Here is a 15,758-nt window from a genome sequence, read left to right on the forward strand (position 1 = left end):
AAAAAAAAAAAGTCTGGGCACATTGGCTCACACCTGTAATCCCAGCACTTTCAGAGGCTGAGGCAGGTGGATCTCTTGAAGTCGGAGTTCAAAACCAGCCTGGCCACATGGTGAAACCCCATCTCTACTAAAAATACAAAAGTTAGCTGGGTGTAGTGGCAGGTGCCTGTAGTCCCAGCTACCCAGGATGCTGAGGGAGGAGAGCCGCTGGAACCCAAGAGGCAGAGGGCGCAGTGAGCCGAGATCACACCACGACACCCAACCTCGGCATAGAGTGAGACTCTGTCTTTAAGAAAAAAGAAAGAAAAGATTATAAAGGCAGAAAGTCTTGGGGTGAGGAGAAGAACTTTAAAATACAAAATTAACTAGGTACTTTTCAAGAAGAAAATATCAGGGAGTACTGAAAAGAGTAATTATATAAAGAAAGAGAAATTAATCTAAATAGCAACCGAAAACCCTGTAAGAATGTATAAGCAGTCCATCAAAAAACAAGTAGCTACAAGCTTGACACTAATTCAAAGTCAGTATTTTCTTCTGACTGACAGACTCAGGGAAAGACAAGCCAAAAATGAAAGTTACTTTATCCACCATATAGGAAAAGAAATTTGTCATCCATAACATAAATTGCTAAAACCTAACAGCATTTATTTTAGATAAAAGAGTATTAAGGAGAGCTGGTAAAACAATTAATTACTAAGTAAGTTTTGTGTGTGTATGTATAAGTCTGGCATTCATTTACAAAACTGACTTGCTCTTTTCCAGGCAAAATATGTACTTTTGGAACAAGTAAAAAGTTATAATAACATGAAAAAACAATATTTATGAAGAAGCATAAGCTTAAACATGGTTCTAGCCATAAAAAGTCTGACCCTACTGCAAAACATCAAACTTGGAAATTTGCCAATATTATAGGACACACTTTACAAACGAGTGTGTTCTCTAATCCTGCAATTCTAATTTAGGAATTTATCATGAGGAAATCACGATGGACACAGCAAAGGCTTTACTATGTATAATAGTAAAAACAGAACACAATCCAAAAGGCCAATATTAGGGAAATGGTTACATCCTTTATGGTTTATCTTTATTATGGAATATATGCACCATTTATTTTAAAAAAAACAAACAAAAAAATCAAATTACATGGGAAAAAGCTTGGACTACTGAAGAGTAAACAATGTTACAGAATTTGTAGTAATGTGTGATTTCAACTTTCTTTTTGTGTTGTTGAACTATCTGTACTTTCTAAAATGAGCACTATGAAAGGCATTTATAGCTTTTGTTATTTAAAGTTATTTCAAAAAAATCTTGCCACTTTTTCCTCAAAGCACTTAGCAAATGAAATACAAAAACAATGAAAACTAGTTTTCACATTATTTTGTAAACATATTTTACTAATAATTTTAATGCTATTTTATTACCTAGCAAGTATTTGTAATTTACAAAAAAAAAAAAAAATTGATTTAAGAAAAGTATTTAGAAGCTCGTGTTATCATATTGAGAGCAATGACTAAGCCCGTCTTTTCAGTCTCAACAACTCATCTAATTCATCAGGACCTCTTATTACACTCAGTTTCATCCTGTCTGTTTCTCTCTGTAGAGAACTGGCGCACACACTGGCCAGGTGCGGTGTTGGCTCATGCCTGTAATCCCAGCACTTTTGGGAGGCGGAGGCGGGCAGATCATGAGCTCAGGAGATGGAGACCATCCTGGCTACATGGTGAAACCTCATCTCTACTAAAAATACAAACAAATTAGCCAGGCATGGTGCCACATGCCTGCAGTCCCAGCTACCTGGGAGGCTGAGGCAGGAGAATCGCTTAAACCCGGGAGGTAGAGGCTGCAATGAGCAGACATCGAGTCACTGCCCTCCAGCCTGGGCAACAGAGCGAGACTCATCTCAAAACAACAAAAAAATCACATTAAGGTAATAATTAAGTGATGTGAAATAGTCAACAGCACGGGATCTTTCCTAATTATGGTTGGAACAGCTGCAATTCCTTTTCTATTGAAAAGAGTCATTAGGAAAATAAAATGAATTAGCACGGACAAGACATTTATTATAATAAACAAAAAATGTTGGTTATATAAGTAAATGAATTAATAAACATGGAAAACCACATAATGCACATACATTCAATACCTACTTTCGAAGGTGGTCATGTTCTTTCAAAAATAGCTCAGTTCTTCTGTTGTTTACTCCAGACCCACTTTTATATGATCTGGAACAAAAGAGTTTTGGCAGAGAATACAAAATCAGATTAAGTGACTGACCCTAGTGATCTTGAAAGTAGAAAAATTGAGCCTCTCCACAGTTTTGAATGAACAATGAAAGTGCATAATCCTTTGCATTTCCCTCTGAAAAATGTTATTATAAGTAGATAAATATTAATGCCTCTGCCTAATTTAGGCCTCACAGCTTACTGTTTTTCACCAAAATAACTCAACATTCTGAAACAACCCACCAAAAAAATCTTACTTTTCCTTTACCTCCTATCTCTGATATCTTCATTTTTCTCCAAGCAGAAGTAAAACTTAGGACTGATTTAGTACATAGCACACAGGGTGGGAAAGCTGTTGAAATGAAACGTTTTCTTTCACAATAATACATGCAGTCCACCAACTGAAGCCTAAGGAACACTGAAATCAAGCTAAAGATTTGCTCATTTTGGCACACTTAAGGATAACCGTTCTGGTCTTCAGTGTATTGAAGTTGACAAAAAAAATTACTCTTATCACTACTATCGAAAATTTAATTTTTCTGTTTTCCACTAATAATAAAGTATCAGGAACAATTTTTTTTTTGGAGACACAGTCTCACTTTCTCACTTTGTTGCCCAGACTGGAGTGCAGTGGCACAATGTTGGCTCACTGCAGCCTCCTCAACCTCCCAGGTTCCAGGGATCCTCCTGCCTCAGCCCCACAAGTAGCTGGGACTACAGGAGCACACCACCATGCCTGGCTAATTTTTGCTTTTTTTTTTTTTTTTTTTTTTTTTTTTTTTTTTTGAGATGAAATCTCACTCTGTCAACCAGGTTAGAGTGCAATAGTACCATCTTGGCTGACTGCAACCTCTGCCTCTCGGGTTCAAGAGATTCTCGTGCCTCAGCCTCCCAAGTAGCTGGGATTACAGGTGTCCGCCACCATGCCCAGCTAATTTTTATATTTTTAGTAGAGATGGGGTTTCGCCATGTTGGCCAAGCTGGCTTTGAACTCCTGAGCTCAAGTGATCCACCTGTCTCGGCCTCCCAAAGTGCTAGGATTACAAACATGGGCCACCATGCCCAGCTCAAAATTTTTAAAATTCAAGTTATGTGTACAAATACTACAGTAAGACAAAAAAGAGTCCTGCTGTTAAAACTGAAATACTGGTTGAGATGCAGGGCTACTGTGCAAAGCACAGGAGAAAACACCACCCAGGAAGGCAGAATGATATAACCAAGAACACATGATGACTTGGATTTAAATCTATACTCCATCATTTCACAGTCACTTCACCTTAGACAAGTGTCTCAATACCTAGTTTTGTAAAATGAGACTGATGATTTCTATCTTAACCAAAAGATTGCTGTGAGGCCAAAAAATATATTAAAAATTACTGTGTAAATTACTACATATACTTTCCTCTAGCACCTAGATTCTAAACTCTTACAGGGCCACATTGGTCTTTTCCTTTCTCTCTCTTTTTTTTTTAAGACAGAGTCTTGCTTTGTCATGCAGGCTGGAGTGCAGCGACACAATCATAGCTCACTGCAACCTCCACATGCCAGGTTAAACCGATTCTTCTGCCTCAGCCTCCCAAGTGGCTGGGATTACAGGCGCCTACAACTACGCCCAACTAATTTTTATATTTTTATAGAGACGGGGTTTCACCATGTTGGCCAGACTGGTCTTGAACTCCTGGCCCCAAGTGATCCGCCTGCCTCAGCCTCCCAAAGTGCTGGGATTACAGGCGTGAGCCACCGCGCCTGGCCGGTCTTTTCATTTCTACCTTCTACTGTGGCTAACTCAGAGTTGGTACTGAGGAGACAGTTTAACGAATAGATGAACATATCTTTTATGGCCATTGTGCATTCCTCAAAATGTATATATAAATGGACTATACAGAAATTAAACAAAAGACTTAAATGTCCTGAAGGACTAAAAATATTACAACAGTTTTACGCTGAAACTGTTATTGTTACAACATAATAAAGGATCTCTAGGAAAGTGTTTCTGAGAGTACATATAATATAGAGTTTATGATAAATGTGTATCATAGTTTATAAAACGTATCACATAGTTTATCACAAATGAGATGATGACAGGTATCATTCGATGGTTCCAAACTGGAAAGTCTTCAGCTTCAATGAGATGCCCACAGGACTTTGTCAGTAGCGTTCAGTTGTGAAAAAATCTCCAAAAATGCATATGAAATGCTAGAATAGATCATTAAAAGTGAGGTAAAGGGACAGAAGAAAAAAACAAATATTTGAAATTATAGATTGAGATCAGTATGAGAATGCTGGGAGTCCTTAAATAATTTAACATAAGGCCATGAGTTTGTACATATTATTGTTTGTAATATATAATTGTTGGGACAAGGGAGAGGGGCAAGTGATAGGTGATAATCAGGAAGAGAAACATGGAGAGCTTCAGTTACTGATAATGTTATAATTACAGAATTTCTTTTTTCTTTGACACATCTGCAGAGGATCATAAAAGTAACATTGTAATTCTTAGGGTGGGTGGTAAGAGACGAGAGAACCATGAAGATACCATCTAAGCTGGACTTTGAATTAAGACAGAAAAGTCAAGGTTGGCAGGAGCCAATAATAAAGCAAGAGGAAGCATGAGATAAAAATGGAAAAGTAGATTAGGATGACATTGTAGCATCAATGCTCAAAAGACAGTGAAATGGGACTTGGAAACCCTGAAATCTCAACCATGGTTCTGCCACTGAATTTGCAATTAACCGTGAACATATCCTAAAGCCAAATCTGAATAAATATTCTACAAAATAATATAAAAGGCAACTTACTCAATATCTTTTCGTACTGATCCCATGAGATTCTCCCTTTCCCGTATTGCCATAAAGTTTGCTTTGGTTTTATGGAATTCATGTGTATAATCCTGTAATAAATCAACATCCAATCTCAACAGAAGCTAATTAAGGATTTTCATCTCACTGAACCAGTTATGTATTATCATCACATTGTATATTTGTCAAGAAAACTGCTATTTAAAAAATTAAATTAACCAAAGGTAAAATAACTTTAAAAATTACTTTGCTGAGAGTGGACCAACTTCTTTCAAATGAAAATATTCAGGCTAGGGAAACAGAACCATTACCATTCACTCTCCTTTGCCACCTTCTAGTACTTTGTCTTATGAGAACCAGAATTAAGAAGAAAAAAATTCTTACATAAAAATAACTTCAAAAATAGTCTAGCGAAGAACAAACGTTGAGAGGCTCTTTTACTAAACGCGTAAAACACACAGGAAGTTCGTATTTTCAAAGTTCATCATTTTGGAGCTCTCACAAAAAATTAATTCCGAAACAAAAAAAGAATAGAATCAAGAGAACTGTAAGGAACAACAATAATAATCTTTAAACATTTTCTATTATTTTGTACCACTGTTAAAAGATATTAAGAACATTCATTACTTTTCATAAATTCAGAGATGTAGATAAAGAAGAAAATAAAAATCTTGTCTCCCACAGAGTCCCTGTTGACCTTTTAAAAAACAAAAGTAATACATAAACATGGAGGAGAATATTAAAAGGGCACCAAAAGAAATAAAGGTGAAACAAAGGAAAACAAAACATTCTGCTCCATACCTCATAACTGTTACCATCATTTTGTATTTTCTTCCAGGAAATTATTATTTTCTTTTTTTTGCAGACAAGAGTCTTGCTCTGTCACCCAGGCTGGAATACAGTGGTGCCATCTCAGCTCACTGCAACCTCCACCTCCCGGGTTCAAGCAATTCTAGTGCCTCGGCCTCCCCAGTACTGGGACTACAGGAGTGTGCCACTACATCCAGTTAATTTTTGTATTTTTAGTAGAGATGAAGTTTCACCATGTTGGCCAGGCTGGTCTTGAACTCCTGACCTCAAGAGTTCCACCTACGTTGGCCTCCCAAAATGCTGGGATTACAGGCGTGAGCCACTGCACCTGGCTAGGAAATATGTTTTTACATATACAAGCTTATCTATTTCTTTCACTTTGCCAAATAAGTCATAATATACATTCTGATGTACACCCTGCTTTTTGTACTTCATAAAGTATCAAGCAATCTTTCCATATTAGGAAAAGAAAACATCATTCTTTTAATAGCTGCATAGAATATTATCTTATGACTATCACAATTTAACAAATTCCCTACTGATAAACACTTTAGTTGTTTTCATTTTGTTTGCTATTAAAAATACTGCAAGAGCCAGGCACGGTGGCTCATGCCTGTAATCCTAGCACTTTGGGAGGCTGAGGTGGGTGGATCACTACAAGTCAGAAGTTCGAGACCAGCCTGGCCAACATGGCGAATCCCCGTCTCTACTAAAAACACAAAACTTAGCCAGTGTGGTGGCATGCATCTATAGTACCAGCTACTTTGCTCAGAAGGCTGAGGCAGGAGAATCACTTGAACTTGGGAGGCAGAAGTTGCAGTGAGTTGAGATCATACCACTGCACTGTAGCCTAGGCAACAGAGCCAGACTCTGTTTAAAAAAAAAAAATTACTAGGCCGGGCGCGGTGGCTCAAGCCTGTAATCCCAGCACTTTGGGAGGCCGAGATGGGCGGATCACGAGGTCAGGAGATCGAGACCATCCTGGCTAACACAGTGAAACCCCGTCTCTACTAAAAACACAAAAATTAGCCGGGCGAGGTGGCGGGCGCCTGTAGTCCCAGCTACTCGGGAGGCTGAGGCGGGAGAATGGCGCAAACCCGGGAGGCGGGGTTTGCAGTGAGCTGAGATCTGGCCACTGCCCTCCCGTCCGGGCGATAGAGCGAGACTCCGCCTCAAAAAAAAAAAAAAAAAAAAAAAAAATTACTGCCAATAAACATTCTTATATGTATTTTTTTAATTGAACTCTCTTATTTTTTTTAAAAAAAAAAAGTATATTTAGGCCAGGCATGGTGGCTCACACCTGTAATCCCAGCACTTTGGGAGGCCGAGGCAGGCAGATCACGAGGTCAGGAGATGGAGACCATCCTGGCTAACACGGTGAAACCCCATCTCTACTAAAATACAAAAAATTAGCCGGGCATGCTGGCGGGCGCCTGTAGTCCCAGCTACTCAGGAGGCTGAGGCAGGAGAATGGCGTGAACCCGGGAGGCGGAGGTTGCAGTAAGCCGAGACCACGCACTGCACTCCAGCCTGGGTGACAGAGTGAGACTCTGTCTGAAAAAAAAAGAAAAGAAAAAAAGTGTATTTAAAAAGTAAATGTCTATTAAGTTCAACAGAGCTTTAAAAAAAAAAAAAAAAAAAGGAGTAAATGCCTAGCAATAGAAAAATTAGATCAGGGCTGGGCACGGTGGCTCACGCCTGTAATCCCAGCACTTTGGGAGGCTGAGCTGGGTGGATCACGAGGTCAGGAGTTTGAGACCAGCTTGACCAATATGATGAAACTCCATTGCTACTAAAAATACAAAAATTAGCCAGGCATGATGGTGCACGCCAGTAGTTCCAGCTACTCGGGAGGCCAAGGCGGAAGAATCGCTTGAACTCGGGAGGCGGAGGCTGCAGTGAGCCGAGATTGCACCACTGCACTCCAACACTCCAGCCTGGACAACAGAATGAGACTCCATCTCAAAAAAAAAAAGAATAACTGGATCAAAGAATGTTACATTCATTTACATTCTGGTAGTGCTAAATTGCCTTCTAGAAACATTACATCAATTTATGTTCCCACCAGCAATATATGAGTGCTGTTTTTTTATTTTTACTCTTGCCAATAACGGGTTATAAATGTTTCAACATTTGCTAACCTGACAGGTGAAAATCACCTCTAAAATACAAATAGATTTCTGTATTTTTATTTGGAAATACTGCTGAAACTGTTTTTATAGTTTTGGCCACTCATTTTTTGTAAGCAATTTTATATCCTTTGTCCATTTTCCTACTGTCTTTTTCTTATTTCTATTATTTCTCTGTGTAGTAAGCAAATTAGTCATTCGTTACAGTTTCCAGTATGAAGTCTTATTTAGAAAGTCCTTTCTGCTCAAAAGTTTATAAATTTCACCTCTGCTTTATGGTTTCTTTTTCTACACTTCTTGGATCCACTTGGAATTTGTTCTGGATGTGAGGATTGAGATAGAATTCTTTTTTTTAATCCCTGAATAATTAGGCAATGGTTATAGTTCCATTTATTTTATAATTTCTCTTTGCCCCACTGATTTTAAACAACATCTTTATCAGAAACTAAAAATTTCCATACATAATTGGGTCTACATATAAACTCTACTCTGTTTAATTGTTCTTATTTATTTTATTTTTCTCTAGTATCAAACTATTTCAACTATTTCAGCTTTTTAACAGGTTTTAAGATCTGGGAGAACTACAAACCCTCTACCACTTATCTTCATTTTCAGGTTGTTCTTCTTGGTTGTTCTTGTACGTCTATGATTCCAAATGAACTTTGGTATCGTTCTGTCATTTGTTTTTAATTAAACAAACAACAAAACAACCCTGCTGTTTCCACTGGGATGTCATGCAATTTAGACGAAAGTCTTCCCATCCAAAAACGGAGTGATTCTTTCCTTTACTTAAATCTTGTTCTATGTCCCTCAGTAGAATTTTGCACATACAAGTCCTACACATTTCTTATTTAATTCATACATGAATACTTTATAGTTTCTTCCATTATATTTTCTAACAGGTTATCATTTATTTCCCATCATAGTAGGAAAACTATTTGCTTTTATGTATTCATTTTATAATCTACCATCTTACTGAATTTAATTGTTTTCAACTTTTTATCAGGTAACTTTCCTGGGTGTACTAGACATATAATTTTATCCTGCTACCTCACAGAAATTTTGCCTCTTCCTTTCCAATATTTACAACTTTTTTTTTTTTTTTTTTTTTTTTGAGACAGTCTCACTCTGTTGCCCAGGCTAGAGTGCAGTGGCACAATCTCGGCTCACTACAACCTCCACCTCTAGGGTTCAAGGTTTCAAGCTATTCTCCTGCCTCAGCCTCCCAAGTAGCTGGGATAACAGGCACCCACCACCATGCCCCGCTAATTCTTGTATTTTTAGTAGAGAAGGGGTTTCACCCTGTCGGCCAGGCTAGTCTCCAACTCCGGACCTCAAATGATCCACCCACCTCAGACTTCCAAAGTGCTGGGACAGGAGGCGTGAGCCACCATGCCCAGCCTACATTTCATTTCTTTTTACTGTCTAATTGCACCATCAAGAACTTAAAAAACAATGTTATGCATTTGTAGCGATCATGGGTATCCTTGTGTTGTTTTATTCAATGGGAATGTTTTTATTGCCCGGCTTATTTTTGTACTTTAGTAGAGATGGGGTTTCGCCATGTTGGCCAGGCTGGTCTCCAACTCCTGACCTCAGGTGATCCACCCACCTCATGCCTCCCAAAGTGCTGGGATTACAGGCATGAGCCACCGTGTCTGGCCATCTATTCCTACCTTTAAAAACAGTTTTTAAAATTAGAAATAGTTGCTGACTTTTCACAGTATTAAAAATATTTGTAGCTGGGTACAGCAGCTCATGCCTGTAATTCTAGCACTTTGGAAGGCCGAGGTGGGTAGACTGCCCACACACAGGAGTTAAGAGAACAGCCTGGGCAACATAGCAAAAACCTGTGAACACAGGAGTTAGAGACCAGCCTGAGGAACACGGCAAGGACCTGTCTCTGCAAAAAACTTTAAAAAATTTGGCCAGGTGTGCTGGCATGTGCTTGTGGTCCCAGATGCTCGAGAGGCTGAGGTAGGAGGATTGTTTGAGCTTGGGAGGTTGAGGCTGCAGTGAGCTGTGATTGCACTACTGCACTCCAGCCTGGGTGACAGAGAGACCCTATCTCAAAAAAAAAAAAATTGCCTTCCTATTTGTACTACTATATTTTTAACATATCCTCCATTTAAATCTTTAAGAGTTTAGTTTTATTGGTGCATAAACATTTATTGTTTTCTCAAACAATATACTAAGTATAGTAAATTATTCCCCCTCCATATTATCTTCAAAGCCAGATGAAAGCACACTCTAACCCACAATGTTACTGTCTATACATGACCATTGACTAGTTCACTGTTACAGCTAGCTAGCTAGGTCTCCCAGAATGGAAGTATATTACCCAGTGATGAATATTAGTCAACTTCACCAGGAAATAGCAAGAGCTATTAGATATTTTCAGAATTTTACAATGGTGACCAAAAAAAAAAAAAAAGTAAAACAAGTCCCTCTAGCATGGCATTTATTTTCTCGGATGTTTCTCTTTGTCATTTTAAATACATGTGCACATATCCAATGCAGGGATTAAAAAAAAAAAAAAAAAACCGAACTCCTGTGATAATGAAAATGTCTCAGGCCCAATATATTACCTGCAATATGTCTCTATGCCGCTGTAATGTATGCATCAGGGCCGCATTCAAGGAGGGGACACCTGCACTGTTGGTATATTCTGCCATTTTATCGTTTACCCCTGTAAGCTAGAAATAAAGAAAAATAAAATAAAAATATTTTACTAAGCACTATAAACAGCTAAAAGCAAATTATTTGCCTATATGCCCTTTTGGTTGACAGCAAAACAAAACAAAACAAAAAACAAGATATCAAGTAAGAATTAAGCATTCCCCCATATAATCCATAAAGACCAAAATAACATCATATCACCTGAGAATGGCTGTCATCAAAATTCAAGTGGTGTGGGGAGGTACACATCTTGAATGGAATGGATAATTTCATTAAACATGTCTATCTCAATATAATCCAGGATCCTATCTAACAAGTACACAGTTATTTGCAAAACAGCCATTTAACAGAAAGCACTTACCCTTGCCAAAAGCTGTTCAATCTCAATCGCCATTGTCTCAAACATTCTGTCTTGGCTTGATCCATTTAAAAGGGGTGTTGTATCAGAACTAAAAAGAAGTTCAGTTAAAGAGGATCCATTACTCAAATGCAGTCCTTTAAAACATACTTAAAATAATAAGGTAATTAATATGAATCATAAAATGAATTATGGATTATGTTATATAGGGTCTGTGAGAAACAATCTTTTACATTTTTACCCCAAAGGAATTATGGTTCCTTCAACGTCAACATTAAGTTCTCTCTTCTTTCCTTGACTCTTACCAAGAGGAAATAAGATTGAGGTTTAAATGATGCACAGATTGGATAACTAGCTAACGAATACTCAGGAACTGGCTTTAAATTCAATATATACAGCCACCTGCATACTTTGGTACTAATCTTCTACATTTCCACTTATAGTATGCAATCATCTTTCTGTTTCGTAGAATTGTGTTAAATTGCCTTTTCAAATCTGAATAGTCAAAAATCTATCTTTTTATAAGTGAAACTTATGTTTGACAGATTCATATTCTAAACCCACCTGTCCTGAGTGTTTCTTTTGCCTTTTCTAAAACACCACTAACTTTCATCAGGTTAGGTATGTATTAGCATCTGATGAGCAGCTCAATACAGATTGGAGTTATACCGGACACAGATAAATGCCCAGGCAATGACTATGCTCTCCAATCTTACCAAAGACTTTGTCCTACCCTGTGACAGTGCCTGGGTGTGGCAAATGAAAAAGATTAAAAAATGCTCTGTAGACTATTAATATAAATCCTCCTCTACCAGATATATGAAAAAGAATAATATGCCAACAGAATTAAAGCTTCATGAAGGGAGGAAAAGCTGCTCTTATTCATAGATATATGCCTAGCACCTAGTATAGAGCCAGGCACATAGTAGATGCTCATTAAATGTTTGTTGAATGAATGAATGAATGCGAGAGCAATCTCTACTACTGGTTATTCCATACTCCTTATATTCATATATTCATCAGGACAGTGTAAGACTAAAGGGAAATGGCCAAAAACTAATTCTTCACAATACTAGGATTCAGTTAAATTTAATTCATCTTATCGGTGGATAATAAATGATTCATAGACATTGAAGTTTTCAAAATACAGAAAGTTAAAAAAAAAAAGAAAGAAAGAAAGAAAGATTCCTGGAATAAATAATATTCTAGTCATTGCTTAGTTGACTCATTGTGACACGCTTCCAACCTGGGTATCAAACAAGACACTTTAGAATACACAACAAATTTTGATCCTCATGGTCTTAGATTTTTATTTAAAAGGGTAGTTAGGCTGAAGTAATTCTACAAAGCCAGTTTCAGTTTGTGGTAGAATTTCTTTGGAAATGTTTTCAAGATAGTTTTTCCTTTAGAGGAATAAAAAAAGTATTAGCTCGTGAAGCACACAGAACATAGAAAATGCATAGAAAGAACATTCTTCATTCTCTTTACTTGCTAAATAAAACCAAGTCCAAAGCAATGCAATCTATTTGATGTGTTAGTAATTTACTTTGAGATCCTAGAGTCAATGTTGGCCCTGCTGCCTTTACAACCAATGAGTCCTTATGCAAAAGAAACAGTACTTTGGCCATAGTGTTGATATTAGCTTTTTGTTCAAATGTACACAATATGGTAGGGTTTAGACTGTGGGTCTGGAGATAGACCTAGATTCAAATCCAAGCTCAGATTTTATTGTTTTTATTAGCTGACAAATATCCTACTCACTTCTAATCTTTGAAAAAGTATGTAAAATAAGTGTGGATTAACAACAACTCTGCTACCAGCAATTTCACCACTAGGTATATAGAAACATTCTGTGTAAAAATGTTCCCAGCAGTATTTATAGAAAGTGCTTACCTAACATATAATGAACACTCTATGTCAGCTATCAAAATTGTTATTATTAATTAGCAAAAATTAGAAACAATGGCCATTATCAAATGGTTAAACTGTGATACAGTCATAAAATACTACATATAAATTACAAATGAATATACCAGAGTTAAATGAATCCATTGCTGAATCTCAAAAATATTAAAGAAAAAAAGTCGTAAAATAACTATACTATATATATACCATATAACATAAGAGAATACGATGAATTGCTCAGGAATACAAACATGCAGTAAGAATACATGTTGATTAAGGGGTGGGAGAAAGTGGGGGGCCAAAAGGGGCTTCAATGGAATGAGTAATTATCATTTTTTTAAAATGGGAGATAGGCACTTGGGGGTCCATATTACTCGTTGTAACTGTCTTAAATATTGCCTAATTTAAAACAATTTTTTTTTATTTCTTTTTTTTTTTTTAGAGTCAGGGTTTCACCATGTTGCCAAGGCTAGTCTTGAACTCCTGGGCTCAAGTGATCCATCCACCTCAGCCTCCTAAAGTCCTGGGATTACAGGTGTGATCCACTGTACCTGTCTACTCCTAATATTTTCTTGAAACAAGTGGATGACTTAAAATGAGCATAAGCTTCAAAGATAAGAACATATTTTCCATACATTTAATATGGTAATATACTAGTTTCTCAAAAAAGTACCAAAATTAAAGACAGCTTTGATAATGAATAACAAAGATACACAGTGCATTAGATACTCTCTAATAGAATAAACACCGGAAAAGCAGTATGTATACTTGGTACCTGGGTAGATCCACAGGTCCATTTAGCAATTGGAAAACACAAGAAATACATACCACATGGGCAAATCAGCCACCTTTTCCCTACACTGGCTGAATTAGACACTCATATTTTTAATACAAACTTATTCTGAGGTTCTAGCAGGCTTCTCCTGACACTGTAACAATCTTTGTCTAAAGATTCCAAATAAATGCTAGTCTCAAGCATTTGGAAGAATTTTAATAAGTCACTGAAAAATAAAACAGTCAATGACAAAACACCAAAACTTCACCAACAGACCAACTTACAGAAGTTATATATTTTAGTTTATTTTTTAACGCTTTAAAAGCATAGTTAAGGCATAAGAGACAGAATCTGGTAGTACCTATACCTGTCGCGTCTTCCATCTCGGGTACTGCTATGACTGTAACTTGTACATAGTTTGCTGAAGGAAACTAGTTTCAGGTCAAGTTCATTTTCCAGCTGTCGAGCCTGTTTCCTGAGATCTTTAACAAAATTACAACAACAAATAATTAGACATAAAAGTAGACAAAAATCACAAGATTATTCTGAAGAAAACAAACTATGAAAATGATCATACACTGATCTAGCTACACCCATAAAGAAAAGTGTTGGCTGGACACGATGGCTCACGCCTGTAATCCCAGCACTGTGGGAGGCCAAGGCGGGCGGATCACCTGAGGTCGGGAGTTCGAGACCAGCCTGACCAACATGGAGAAACCCCCATCTCTACTAAAAATACAAAATTAGCCAGGCGTGGTGGTGCACGCCTGTAATCCCAGCTACTCAGGAGGCTGGGGCAGGAGAATTGCTGAACACAGGAGGTGGAGGTTGCAGTGAGCCGAAATTGCGCCATTGCACTCCAGCCTGGGTGACAAGAACAAAACTATGTCTCAAAAGAAAAACAAAAAAGGAAAAGAAAAGTCTTAAAAGAAGGAAACCAAGGACTTGCCCAGCAAAGCAGATTAGTCACTTATAACCTTCAGAGGGGACAAGAAGGGAAGTAGTAATGGGAGATGCAACTTTGCAGCTTTACTCCAAAGATGGCTAGAAAACAAATGTTGTTCTACCCTTCCTGAAACTATTTGTATAGCAATAACCAAAATTCTGTAATTCAGAGAAAAACAAGAAGAGAATACAAATCACAAAGGAACTAAAACTATGGTTTATGACCAGCATTATCAACTTACCAGTTAATGTTATAAGAAAGAAGCCATTATTCTTTTGAAAGGGATTTTTCTTTTTACGTTCCAAAGCTTTATTAGGCTCATGAACTTCTTTGCATAATAGCAAAATGACTTATCTTTTTTTTTTGAGATGGAGTCTTGTTCTGTCACCCAGGCTGGAGTGCAGTGGCATGACCTTGGCTCACTGCAGACTCCACCTCCTGGGTTCAAGCAACCCTCATGCCTCAACTACCTCCCAAGTAGCTGGGACTACAGGCACATACTACCAGGCCTGGCTAATTTTTGTATTTTTAGTAAAGACAGGGTTTCACCATGTTGGCCAGGGTGGTCTTTAACTCCTGACCTCAAGTGATCCACCGACCTTGGCTTCCCAAAGTGCTGGGATTACAGGTGTGAGCCACTATGCCCAGACCAAAATGACTTCTCAATTGAACATAAAGAAAAAAAGTTACCACGAAAATTGCCTTTTTCTTTCTTTTTTTCTTTTTCTTTTTTTTCTGTTATTAGAGATGAGGTGTCACAATGTTGCCCAGGCTGGTCTTGAACTCCTAAGCTCCAGTGACCCTCCCGCCTGGGCCTCCCAAAGTGCTAGAATTACAGGCATGAGACACCGCGCCTGGCCAAAAAACGCCTTTTTTTTTTTTTGAGACGGAGTCTTGCTCTGTCGCCCAGGCTGGAGTGCAGTGGCCGGATCTCAGCTCACTGCAAGCTCCGCCTACCGGGTTTACACCATTCTCCTGCCTCAGCCTCCCGGGTAGCTGGGACTACAGGCGTCCGCCCCTTTCCTGGCTAGTTTTTTTTTTTTTTTTTGTATTTTTTAGTAGCGACGGGGTTTAACCGTGTTAGCCAGGATGGTCTTGATCTCCTGACCTCGTGATCCACCCGTCTCGGCCTCCCA

The 15,758-nt window shown here is 38.0% G+C and overlaps 1 protein-coding gene across 6 annotated transcripts in view; it reads right to left on the reverse strand.

The window, feature by feature from the left end:
• Positions 1–15,758, reverse strand: part of GOSR1 (golgi SNAP receptor complex member 1) — a 52,381-nt gene that overhangs the window by 33,957 nt on the left and 2,666 nt on the right. For 5 of the 6 annotated variants that reach the window (XM_017855138.1, XM_017855140.1, XM_017855142.1 and 2 more), the window contains exons 2-6: positions 14,038–14,158; positions 11,000–11,087; positions 10,548–10,655; positions 5,021–5,112; positions 2,148–2,222 (exon numbers count right to left, since the gene is read on the reverse strand). In XM_017855138.1, coding sequence (XP_017710627.1) covers positions 2,148–2,222; positions 5,021–5,112; positions 10,548–10,655; positions 11,000–11,087; positions 14,038–14,158 — 484 coding nt within the window. The remainder of the gene's footprint in view (positions 1–2,147; positions 2,223–5,020; positions 5,113–10,547; positions 10,656–10,999; positions 11,088–14,037; positions 14,159–15,758) is intronic. The other variant, XM_017855137.1, reaches the window with a different exon arrangement.

This window comes from Rhinopithecus bieti, unplaced genomic scaffold (genome assembly GCF_001698545.2).
Source record: "Rhinopithecus bieti isolate Rb0 unplaced genomic scaffold, ASM169854v2 scaffold_38691, whole genome shotgun sequence".
NCBI lineage: Eukaryota > Metazoa > Chordata > Mammalia > Primates > Cercopithecidae > Rhinopithecus > Rhinopithecus bieti.